Source organism: Equus asinus, chromosome 4 (assembly GCF_041296235.1).
Source record: "Equus asinus isolate D_3611 breed Donkey chromosome 4, EquAss-T2T_v2, whole genome shotgun sequence".
NCBI classification, from domain to species: domain Eukaryota; kingdom Metazoa; phylum Chordata; class Mammalia; order Perissodactyla; family Equidae; genus Equus; species Equus asinus.
This window is the reverse complement of record NC_091793.1, coordinates 12,219,285-12,232,179: the sequence shown is the minus strand read 5'-3', so window position 1 is coordinate 12,232,179 and position 12,895 is coordinate 12,219,285. Positions and strand designations below refer to the sequence as shown.

The following is a 12,895-nucleotide window of genomic DNA, read 5'->3' as shown; positions in this document are numbered from 1 at the left end:
AACATAGCCAAAGCTGTATTCAGAGGAAAACATATAGCCTTAAATGACTTCATTAATGAAGAAAAATTTTAAATAAAACTTACTGTTTGTCTTAGAAATACTTAGTAATACAAACAGAAAAAAGAATAAAATAAACTAAAAGAATAAAACAGGAACCAACACAAACAAAATAATAGGATGAATAAATACAATAGCTATTTTTTAAAAGAAGACAATTAAGTAGATAAATGCTTTAATGAGCTTGATCAAGGGGGAAAAGTAAAAGTATACAAAATTAAGAATGAGAAAATGTGGGGCAGGCCCAGTGGTACAGCAGTTATGTTGGTACATTCCACTTTGGAGGTCCGGGGTTCACCTGTTTGGATCCCAGGTGCAGACATGGCGCCGCTTGTCAAGCCATGCTGTGGCGGGAGTCCCATATATAAAGTAGAGGAAGATGGGCATGGATGTTAGCTCAGGGCCAGTCTTTCTCAGCAAAAAGAGAAGGATTGGCAGCAGATGTTAGCTCAGGGCTAATCTTCCTCAAAAAAAAAAAGATGTGCCTCGAGCTATTAATGGATGTATGTTTTACATGGAGATAAATTATAATCCAGTTTTTAAATAGCTACTCAAAATTTTACACCACTTGAAATTAGATTTGAACAGTTTCGGTGGCCCTTTCTGTAAATTTATTTTGGAAGACGTTATGCATAGCATCTACCTCCAGAGGGCGCTCTGTACATGCTGCACCACCTGGCCCCTCTCCCTTCCCACTGATTGCTCAGTTTCTCTATCAGTCAGGATTTGTTTATCATCGTTGAAGTTTTTTGTAATATTTGGCAAGGAAGAGATTTACTTTTTCTTTCGATTTACTTTGTTCTTATTTTTCACAAATTTTAAAACTAATATATAAGGTATGTATGAGTTCTACCTTCAACATTACCATCTTTCATTGGAGGCGTCCTCCTTTTCTCCCACCTAAATGCTTCTAAATAAAACATAATAGATTTTCTTTGTTTCCTCAACTGTTATGTGTTCTTTGATTTCTTTCAGCAATGTTTTGTAGTTTTTGGCGTACAAGTCTTTCATCTCCTTGGTTAGATTTATTCCCGAGTATTTAATTATTTTAAATAGTATTGTAAATTAAATTGCTTTCTTAATTTCTTCTTCAGATTGTTTGTTGCTGGTGTATAGAAACACAACTGATTTTTTTTTTTTTTCTTGAGGAAGGTTAGCCCTCAGCTAACTACTGCCAGTCCTCCTCTTTTAGCTGAGGAAGGCTGGCCCTGAGCTAACATCGTGCCCATCTTCCTCTACTTTATATGTGGGATGCCCACCACAGCATGGCTTTTACCAAGTGGTGCTATGTCCACACCCGGGATCCAAACCGGCGAACCCCGGGTCGCCAATGCAGAACGTGCGAACTTAACTGCTGTGCCATCGGACCGGCCCCGAAACACAACTGATTTTTTGTGTATTGATCTTGTATTATGCAATTTTGCTGAATTTGTTTATTAGCTCTAGTTGCTTACTTGTTGATTCAATGTATAATTTTACATGTATAAGATCGTGTCATCTGTGACTAGAGTTAGTTTTACCTCTTCCTTTCGAATTTGGATGCCTTTTTCTTTTAGATTTTTAAATTTTTCGTTTTTCTCCCCAAAGCGCCCTGGTACATAGTTATGTATTTTTAGTTGTAGGTGCTTCTAGTTGTGGCATGTGGGACGCCACCTCAGCATGGCCTGATAAGTGGTGCCATGTCCGCGCCTAGGATTCAAACTGGCAAAACCCTGGGCTGCCAAAGTGGAGTGCACGAACTTAACCACTCAGCCATGGGGCTGGCCCCATGGATGCCTTTTTATTATTTTCTGGAGAGCTCTGGCTAGAACTTCCAGTACAATACTGAATAGCTTCAGTGAATGCAGCATTCTGTCCTTGTTCCTGATTTTAGGGAGAGGGAACATTTTCAATCTTCACCATTGAGTGTGATGTTAGCTATGGGTTTTTCTTAAGTGTCCTTTATCATGTTGAGGTAGTTCCCTGTAATTCCTAGTTTTCTGAGAGTTTTTTTTTTTTTTTTTTTTTACCGTGAAAAGGTACTGAGTTTTGTCAGGTGCTCTTTCTGTGTCAATTGAGATGATAAAATCTTTTTCTTTTTCTTTTCTTTTCTTTTCTTTTTTTTGAGGAAGATTGTCCCTGAGCTAACATCTATGCTAGTTTTCCTCTACTTTGTATGGAGGACACCTGCCACAGCATGGCTTGATGAGCAGTGTGTAGGTCCACGCCTGGGATCCAAACCTGTGAACCCCAGGCTGCCAAAGTGGAGCATAGGAACTTAACTGCTACACCACTGGGCCAACCTCTAAAGTGCTTTTTTCTTCTTTGTTCTATTAATGTGCTCTAGTATGTTAATGTATTGTAATCAGTGTATTACATTGATTGATTTTCTTATGTTGAACTGCTCTTACTTTCCTGGGATGAATCCCATTTGGTCACAATGTATAATCCCCTTAATATGCTGCTGGATTCAGTTTGCTAGTGTTTTGTTGAGGATTTTTGTATCTACATTCATAAAGGATATTCGTCTGTAATTTTCTTTTCTTGTGATGTATTCATCTGGTTTTGGCATCAGGGTAATGCTGGCCTCATAGAATAAGTTAGGAAGTATTCCTGCCTCTTCAATCTTTTGAAAGCGTTTGAGAAGGATTGGTGTTAATTCTTCTTTAAATGTTTGGTAGAGTTCACCAATGAAGCTCTCTGGTCCTGGAATTTTCTTTGTTGGGAGGTTTTTGATTATTGATTCAACCTCTTGTTCTAAGTCTGTTGAGATTTTCCATTTCTTCTGAGTTTGTTTTGGTAGTTTGTGTGTTTCTAGGAATTTGTCCACTTCATCTAGGTTATCTAATTTGTTGGCATATAATTGTTCATAGTATTCTCTTATAATGTCTTTTTTTTTCTATAAGGTCGGTGGTAATGTTCCCACTTTCATTTCTGATTTTAGTTATTTGTATCTTCCTTTTTTTCTTGGTCACTCTAGCTAGAGGTTTATAAATTTTGTTGATCTTTGCAAAGAACCAACTTTGGTTTCATTGTTTCTTGTTTTTCTTTTAATTCTACATAAGACACTCAGAAAACCTGATTATTGTATAATAAAGTCAATGTTTATTTAGATATTCATGTACTCACCACTTGTTCTTTCCTTCTGGCATTCATAGTTCTTTCATCTGGTGTGATTTTTTTTTTTCTTTTTCCTTTTTTTTTTTGAGGAAGATTAGCCCTGAGCTAACTGCTGCCAATCCTCCCCTTTTTGCTGAGGAAGACTGGTCCTGAGCTAACATCCGTGCCCATCTTCCTCTACTTTATACGTGGGACGCCTACCACAGCATGGCTTTTGCCAAGCGGTGCCATGTCTGCACCTGGGATCCGAACCAGTGAACCCCGGGCCACTGAGAGGCAGAATGTGTGCACTTAACCGCTGTGCCATCAGGCCAGCCCCTGGTGTGATTTTCTTTATGCCTGAAATATATAGTTTAGAATTCCTTCAGTGAAGACTCTCAGTGTTCATTTGTCTGGAAATGTTTTTATTTTGCCTTCATTCTTTAAAGATATTTCTTGTAAGTATAGAATTTTAGATTGGTAGTTATTTTCCTTCAGCACATTGAAAATTTCATTGCATTGTCTTCTGACCTCATTTGTCTGTCATTGAGAAGTCAGATGTAAGGCTATCATTCCTTTGTAGGCTGTCTGTCTTTTTTCTCTTGTTCCTCTTGAGATTTTCCATCTTTTGTGTTTGCCACAGTTTTACTCTGATGTATCTTGGTATTCATTTCCTTTTTTTTCTCCTGCTTGAGATGCATTGGGTCTTTTGAATTGCTGAATTGTCTTCTATCAATTGTCATCTTTATGACATTGTTTTCCACTCCCTGTATGTGGCAAATGTCTGCATCGATTTAGAATTTTTAAAAAATTTAAACTTACATTTGGACTGAATTTAGCAACTGATTTCAAGATTCAGACAGTGTATATTCTCCCCTTGGAATAAGAAGAGACTTTCATTATGCTTTGCTCTTTCTTCTCCCGCCCTTCCATGGTTTGTCCTTTTTTTTTTTTTTTTTTGAGGAAGGTTAGCCCTGAGCTAACATCTGCTGCCAATCCTCCTCTTTTTTTTTTTTTTTTTTTTTGCTGAGGAAGACTGGCCCTGAGCTAACATCTGTGCCCATCTTCTTCTACTTATTATATGTGGGATGCCTACCACAGCATGGCTTGCAAAGCGGTGCCATGTCCACACCCAGGATCCAAACTGGCAAACCCTGGGCCGCCAAAGTGGAATGTGCATACTTAACTGCTGTGCCACTGAGCCAGCCCCAAGGTTTATCCTTTTTTAAAGATTTTATTTTATGCCTCATTTATTACAAGACTCCCCATTAATATTTGTATTAAACTTCACAGCTACATTATCAATAATTATTTAAATAAGTTTTTCAATACCACATTTTAAAGTCATGTGCGTATTTTCTTCATCATTTCCATATTGTTGAATGCTTACATATTTTAACTTTTTCCACTATAAATCATATTGTATTATTTCTCTCTCTCTTTTTTTGGTGAGGAAGATTGGCTCTGAGCTAACGTCTGTGCCGATCTTCCTCTACTTTGTATGTGGGACGCCTCTACACCATGGCTGATGAGTGGAGGAGGTCCACACCTGGGATCTGAACCCGTGAACTCTTGGCTGCTGAAGCAGAGTGCACGGAACTTTAACCACTCGGCCACAGGGCCGGCCCTAAATAACTTTTTTTGCGTGTAAACTTTTCCCATATCAGATGAATTCCTTCAGAGCTATTCCTTGTTGGGTGTAATGACTAAATCTGGGATTTATATTTTCTAAGACTTAAACATTATTCTAGATTTATTTACACATATATAAAAATGCACATATACTTTTAATATAAATAGGATTATATAATAATATTATATTCTTTGCTTTATATCATCATTGCTGATTATACAATATTTCTTTCTTTTTAAAAATTCCCGTAATAGAGAAACTCTACTCTTGATGGGGTTTTCTACTTATGTATATTAGCTGTCTATTTGTATTCAGCTTTCCATTTGGAACTGTCTTCATTTCACTATGCTTTTCATCCACTAGATGTTCCAGAAAGGGCACAGCAGTGGCTGGGGCACCGTCCACCTGTGTTCAGGCTCGGCGACAAGGAGTGGTGGGTTCTTCTTCTTGGTACTGCCCTGGATCAGCTCTCATGTGGAGGCATTTCTCCACCCCACCAGGGCCCCAGCGTATGGGCGGGGATGATTGCTGGTAGGCAGGAGACTGCCTCCATTCCTGTTTTGCTTCTGTTGTATCTGAGGAAACAGGAGCTCCAGGTACATAGGCACAAATCCTTCTCTATTCTTTGCATAGAGTGGGACAGGATTCCTGCCTTAGCAGGCAATTAGAAAGGGAGCTCTAAGGAGGCTGCCAAAGGTCAGACCTTCTCAGGACCCATTTTCTTGACTTTTATTTTTTATCTTCATAGTAATTTGTCGTATTTATGCTATCACAGCACAACTAGAACAATTATTTATGTTTCAAAACTTGTGTAGGTGATCCCATGTGCTTTTGAAGCTCTGTTACCTTTTCAGCAGTACTACATTTTTACTCTCTCTAGGAAGTTAGGAGGGCAAAACTCCCAAAATTTAGGGAGGTAGCATGTCCTCAGTCACCTTCCCAATAAGGAGTTTCTCCATGCAGGGCAGAGTTTTTCCTTTGATCTGGATTTTGGCAAAGGGGGGTGTTTTCTTTCCAAAGAGGATGGGACTAGACCCTTCCTTGGTCACCTGTGTGTCTCTAGGACCAACCATGGTTCTTAGCGCCTTGTGAAGTTGGTTGGGCTGATTTCCTATGCTCAGTTCCTCCACACTATGGTGTCCTAAGGTATCACTTGGTGGACACTTCTATTCTCTGACAGCAACCTGGGGCTTGGACTGACAAGAGGGAACTTCATGAAGCTGGGTGTAGGGGCTAGCCCTGTGGCCTAGTGGTTAAGTTCAGTGCATACCACTTCAGTGGCTTGGGATTGTGGGTTTGGTTCCTGGGTGTGGACCTACACCACTCATCAGCCGTGCTGAGGCAGCGACCCACATACAGAAAAATAGAGGAAGGTTGCCACAGATGTTAGCTCAAGGCGGATCTTCCTCAGAAAAACAACACCAAAAAAGAAGGTGGGTGGAGATGCCTAATGGTGTACTGCATGGTCTATAAGGAAGTGTAGATGGGGGTGTCACTTCCATCGTCTCAAGGTCTTTGGACCCTAAACTTAACCCGGAGGCAGAGCCTGGAGCCAGGACAGAGATTAAGGGCAGTGTCCAGAAAGTCTGCCCCCAACTTGAGGTCCACCTTAAGGCATGGGCCCACCTTCCACCCTCTTACTGTCATCTAATATGCTTGCGGGGCGGGGGGTGGGGGGGGGTGGGGGGGCGGTGGGGGGGGGTGGGGGGGGTGCTGGGAGGCGACCAGATGGGTGAGATACTAAGGCTCAGCAGAGCCCAGGCTGGGTGCCAGGGCCGCTTCCTGGCCATCTCCTTGCTGCCTAAGTAGGGAGAAGTCCTGTGCCCCAGAAGAAGGAACAAATACACATTGTGGGGGGGGGGCCCTGTCTTTGTCCCAGGGACTCCAGGCTCTTTTTCATGTCTGGACCCCACCTGGCACCTGTCCCAAGACTTACTCCTAAGATCAACTTAAGTGAGAAGCAGACAGAAGAGACAAATCTCTTCCTCAGAGAAACCAAGTGCTAGGGGGAGGCCAGGTGCATGCCCCATGCGAGCATCCACATGCCTGCCTGTGAGGGGCTTGAGTGCCGACAAGGAGGATGGGGATGGAGTGACTCGGCCAGAACTGAGATGGGACACCCAAAGGTCAGGCTGATAGAGCACGGGGGACGAAGGAGGGCTTCTAAAGGACCCTGGGGGCTGGCAGATGCGGTAAGGGGAGTAGGAGCAGACGGCTCAGGGCTCTCCAGGGGCATAGTGAGAGCAGCATCTGGGCAGTCAAGACAGTCCAGAGGGTGCAGGCAGTGGCCCAGGGGGTTCTAGAAGAGCCACGTGGGTTGCAATAAGCCAGGCCAATAAAGAGGGAAATACAACTTTTGAATTTTCTGTATTTCATTCATTTTTTCCTCTTGACAGCTTGGAAAATTCCTTTTGAAAACTCTATCGCATCTCTGCTGAACTCAGGGTAAGGAAAGTCCAGAGGCTGCTGGAGGAGCGGGTGTTGGGGCTTCAGCCTTGGCCCATCCTTAGTGCCCTTATGTATCCCGGAGAGAACAGTGCAAGCCTCCACTTCACCCTGTGGTGACAGGAGGTCACACCTTCTCAAGCTACCCGTCTCTGTGCTGGATGGTGCTTCCTGTCAGGACTCGTGCCCTCTCTGCTCTACCTCCTCAGTCTGAGACCTGCCTGCAGGGTTGGCACCGCAGGGCATGTCTCCCCCATCCCCCCAGCCACCCTGTAGTGTGTTTCTGGGTTCTTGGGTTTCTGGTAATTTCATCAGGGCTGCATCATGTTGCTAAAGCCACAGATAACATCTCCCTGTGGGTAACTCTTCCCTGACAGAGCCCCCTGAGGCTGGACCCAGGCTCAAAGGAGAGACACTGGTGTCTGGGGTGAGTTTAGGGGTGTGAGGGTTGATTAGGTTGGTTGGGATACTGGAAGTGTTGAGGAACACTGCCATTTGCCACTGAAACCTGTGGGAAATGAGAAGGGGGCAGGAGCTGGGCTGGGGGGCCTGGAGAGGCCCCTGAGATCCGGAGCTTTTGTAGATTATGTTGTCTCCTGATATCTCCAACTAGGCCCTCCTGACAACCCCCAAGCCTGGGTGGAGGCAGAGAGACTCACCTCCTCCCAGGTGAGGCAGAGTATCTAGCCCCCAGCACAGGTCCACCTTAACGGAGCAGCCCTCTGGGCGGGGCGTGTTGCTGATGTCATCTGTGCAGACGGCAGCCCAGGCCTGAGTGCAGGACAGGCTTGTGTGCAGCACACGCAGCTTGCAGCCTGCTGCCCCAGCTCCTCATGCTGAGTCTGCAGCCCAGCACCATGATCCAGGGTGCCTTGGAGCCTGACAGCCCTGGCTGGGGCTGGGATGTGGACGGGGACGACGACTGGGATGGCACCGTGCTGACTCTGCTGGCGCTAGCTGTGGTGGCCGCCACAGCACTGGCTTTGCACTGGTTCGGCTCTGGACAGGACCAGGAGGTGGCAGGACCAGTGTCCACAGCCCCCCAGGCCCAGCCTTCTCAGGCAGGAGGAGACAGGGGAGCCCTGCTCCCAAAGTACCAGGTCAGTGATGGCGTCGAGGGACCCAGCTCAGGGCAAGGGAAGTCAGACCTTCCAGGACACGACCAGGGGAGTCTGGCAGCAGCAGGAGCCCAGGATCAGGAGCCCACGGGAGGTAGAGGTCTGGCTGCCACAGCTGAACCGCCACTCAAAATACCTGGCGAGATGGCCAGTGGAAGGGCCTTGGGACAGCAGTATGGTACTGCCACCCCAGAAGCCCCCCAAGGTAAAGGACGTGAGCCTTTCAGGCCATGTGCTGCCCTCCTGGATAGGAAAAAATTAGGGGGGACACCTGCCCCCCTGCTGATACACTTCACCTCTCGGAGTCCTGGCAGAGAAGTGGAGATGCAGGTAGAGGCAGGAGGCGTCCGAGCCAAGGTGCCAGCTCACCAGGGCCCCGTCCACACAGAGAAACAGGACACCAGCCCCTGGCAACAAGGTGTGGGGACACATGGCTCACTGGGGAGAGGCCCAGGAAGCCGGCGGTGGCAGGTGGACAACAGCTCAGGAGATAGAACTTGCCAGCCCACAAAGCTGGACCCCCTATGCCTGGCCACTGTGGTGAGTGTGTGGGATACCGTGGATGCAGCCAGCAGCCTCTCTGCAAGCTCCCAGAGGCCCCTTCTCCCCGAGGAGCTGCCGCCATCACACACCCTGCAGACCAGGCCCATAACAGGTGGCTCAGAGGTGGGGCCTGGGGAGAACGGGCCTCTAATAGCCCCAGGCCTAGCCGTGGACTCAGGAGCCAAAGGTGCTGAGAGCAGGGAGTCTGGGCCCCAGTCCCCCAAGGAGTCTCAGGGGTCCCCAGCTTCCGTGGAAGGCTGGTCTTGGGCAAGAAAGGAGGTTCTTGTCACCAGGAGCTTCAGTCAGGCCCCAGGCTCCATGGGCCCATGGCTAGAGGAACCGCAGTGGGGACGCCACCTCTTGTCCCAAGGGCAGGGAACCACAGAGGCCTGCAATGTGGGAAAGGCTAAGGCCAATGGCTCTGGAGACCAGTCTTTCTTCAGCTCAGGGCCGGGCAGGACAGAGAAGCCAGCGGGCCCAGGCATCAAAGAAGGGAGTGGATCCTGGCAAGGCCAGGGGGAACAGAGCAGTGCACAGGCAGCTGGAGGTCTGGGTGGAGGGAAGCCAGTCACAGACATCCTCAGCGACACCCCTGCCCTGAGCCCTTCAGCCACGCTCCCCGCACACACCCCTAAGCATCCCCCACCCTCAGCTTCCCCACCCACAGTACATCTGCACCGAGGTCTCTTTCCTGTAACCCCGACTCCTCCCAACTCGTGTCCTTCAGACTCTTTGCCCCTCAGGGTTAGCCAGGGTCCTGCTGAGGATGAAAATCTCAGAGCAGTGCCAGCCCCCGCCCCATCCCCTGCCCCAATCTCAGCCCCAGTTGCAGCCCCAGCCCCTGCCCCAGCTAGTGGGTCAAGGCCTACATCTCAGGAGCCCAGTGTGGCTCTCTGCCAGGGCAACCAGGAGGGGCAGATCTCAACCAGCTGGGGAAACCTTATTTCTATGGTTCTTAGGAGTCACCCCTTCCCCAGGCAAGAGAGGCCCCAAGGGAGAGCCTCGAGGGCAGCTCTGGAAAGCCTTAGAGATGCCAGCTCTTCCACACACTCTGAGAACAGAGAGTCTGGTTCTCCCCTTGAAGGGGCTGTCCCCACCCTGGAGGACAGGCACAGCTCCTCAGTCAGGATGGTCGCAGAGGTAGGCACAGGGGGTCTAGCTGGGGCTGGACGTCAGCCACAGCAGAGAAGCTCCGAGACGAGCAGGGCTCTCACCCCAGGCCCTCCCTCAGGCCCAGGAGGAAATGGAACTGAGGAGAAATGTCTGGACTCCCTACTGCCACCAGCTGCAATGCCCAGGACACCCTCACAGCCCCCTGAGCAGACACAGCCTAGTCCTGCACCCTCCCCTGCTGCGAGGTGGCACTCACAGCCTGTTCCCCGGCCACGGCCACGGAAACGCAGCCTGTGTGAAATAGCGGAGAGCTCTGAGTGGGAGACCAGCCAGGAGGCCACAGGGCAACACCAGGGAGAGGCGCCAGTGGGGAGGCACAGCCCCGCAGGCAGTGGAGGGGGTCTCACAGAGAAGCAGAAAGAGGCCCGCAAACTCATGGTGTTTCTGCAGAGGCCCGGGAGCTGGGGGGTAGTGGAAAGGCCCTGGAAACCCAGCTCCCCAGCCTGCAAGCCGGCTTCAGCAGCAGCTCTGCAGCGGCGACTGGGTCTGGGCAGCTGCCTGGACGTCCTGGCCTTCGCCCAGCAGCACGGGGAGCGTGGCCTGGCCCAGGACACCTATGCCTTGATGAGTGACAATCTGCTTCAAGTGCTGGGAGACCCAAACCTCTACCGAAGGCTGAGTGGGGCTGACCGGGAGCGCATCCTGAGCCTTCGGACGGGCCGGGGCCAGGCGGTGCTGGGGGTCCTTGTGCTGCCCAGCCTCTACCAGCTGAGCCGCTCGGGGCTCACAAGGGGCCCCCGTGGGGAGGAGGCTCCTGAGGCCGGGTCTGTGCCCCTGCTTCCTCGCATGCACCTGCACATGTTCAACCCCCAAGAGAACAGATGGCGGCGCCTGACACAGGTGCCTGAGGAGGCCCCGCTGAGGGGTTGTGCTCTCTGCACCATGCACAACTATCTGTTCCTGGCGGGGGGCATCCGTGGCTCCGGTACCAAGGCTGTCTGCTCCAATGAGGTCTTCTGCTACAACCCTCTGACCAACATCTGGAGCCAGGTGCAGCCCATGCAGCAGGCCCGTGCCCAGCTCAAACTGGTAGCCCTGGATGGGCTTCTCTATGCCATCGGGGGTGAGTGCCTGTACAGCATGGAGTGCTATGACCCGCGCACAGATGCCTGGACCTCACGCGCACCCCTCCCTGCAGGCACCTTCCCTGTGGCACACGAGGCTGTGGCCTGCCGTGGGGACATCTATGTCACTGGGGGCCACCTCTTCTACCGCTTGCTCAGGTACAGCCCTGTGAAGGATTCGTGGAACGAGTGCCCCTACAGTGCCAGCCACCGGCGTTCCAGCGACATGGTGGCGCTGGGAGGCTTCCTATACCGCTTTGACCTGCTGCGGGGTGTGGGTGCCGCTGTGATGCGCTACAACACCGTAACAGGGTCCTGGAGCCGAGCTGCCTCCCTGCCGCTGCCTGACCCTGCTCCGCTCCGCTGCACAGTTCTGGGCAACACCATTTACTGCCTCAACCACCAGGTCACGGCCACCTTCATGGTCTCCGAGGGGACTGCTCAGTTCCAGGCCAAAGAGCTGCAGCCCTTTCCCTTGGGAAGTAAGGGGGTTCTCTGTCCATTCGTCCTGACTGTTCCCCCTGCAGATCCGCTGCAGAGTGCCCTCTGACCAGCTGCTAGAGCACCAGGAGAGCCAATGCTTTCCGGGGAGGCCCTGGGGCCAAGGGGTGGGAGGTCTGAGGGCAAGTGGGGCACAGGGAGGTGGCTGGGATCCAGAACATTCTGTTGTTGTTTCTGGGACAACTTTCCTTTTCTTTTATAATAAGGCTGGTGATTTCCCCTGTCCACTCCCTGCCCCTCCCCTGAGAGAGCCCAGGTTCCCTGCCTCTGTGACCTGCTCCTGCCTTTATGACTCAGTTCTTGCCCCAATTCCTTCCCTGGTTACCCAATGCCTTGGCTCACTCACAACCCCTCCTCAAGGCAGAGCTCCCCTTCTCTGGGCTTCCACAAGCCAGGCTCCCCTGTCATAGTACCAACCACACTGCCTGGAAATAATATGCCTGTGGGACTCCCGGTACTTTGAGAGCCAGGTCACTGATGTGTACTGAAGGACCAGGACTTGTCCCACTGAGAAGCTCTGTGACTGCTGAGCCGAGGAAGGAGATGGCTGGAAACACATTGGTGCTTCCTACATTCTGACCCTAGGGCTCCAAGCTAGGCAAGCAGCCCATGAGTGGGCGGAACAGGGAACCAGGGGCAAAGAAGTCCCAGGAAAACATCCTTGCTTCTGGGACTTTCTGCCTGTCCTGAGGCTGTGGGGAGCCTGGCTTGGCTCTCCCCAGGAACAACTCGGTAGCCCTCCTTTGTCTGACTGGTCCTCAAGGACCTAGAGCTCTTATCTGTGAAACTGCTCTGCTGTCTGTAGCCCCTGCCCATAATCCCAGCCCAGACCTGGCCAGGACTACTTGGGCTTATGCCCTTCCGCATCGTTGTGGGGTCTCTCCTGCCTGCTCAGCCCCTCCAGAAGCCTGCCCCACTTCCCACCAATCCCCTTTTTCAATGAGACCTGGGTTTCTGCCTAGCTCTGCCCCTTATTAGCTGTGTGGACTTGGACAAGATATCTAACTTCGTTTTTCTCATCTGTGAAATGGAGATGATGAACATTTGTCACTCAGGAGAGTTTGAGAACATAAGATCACCTATGTGAGCACCTAGCACAGTGCCCAGGGTACATAACTGAATAAATAATGTTCCCCTTTATCCACTTTGGAACTACCATAGGAAGGTGAATAAATCTGAATATTGCTGCCTGTCCTGCCCTCTGACTTCGTTTGCCCCTGTTTGGAAACTTTTTTGCTTTTTATTCTATGCGTGGCACTACTGGCACTAAATATGTTTAATTC

The 12,895-nt window shown here is 49.8% G+C and overlaps 1 protein-coding gene across 1 annotated transcript; it reads left to right on the top strand.

Annotated features, from left to right (window-relative positions):
• Positions 1-6,740: 6,740 nt before the first annotated feature.
• KLHDC7B (kelch domain containing 7B) lies at positions 6,741-12,810 on the top strand. Its single transcript, XM_014864543.3, has one exon. It carries the CDS (start codon positions 8,047-8,049, stop codon positions 11,659-11,661), a length of 3,615 nt encoding a protein of 1,204 aa, XP_014720029.3. The 5' UTR covers positions 6,741-8,046; the 3' UTR covers positions 11,662-12,810.
• The last annotated feature ends 85 nt before the right edge of the window (positions 12,811-12,895 follow it).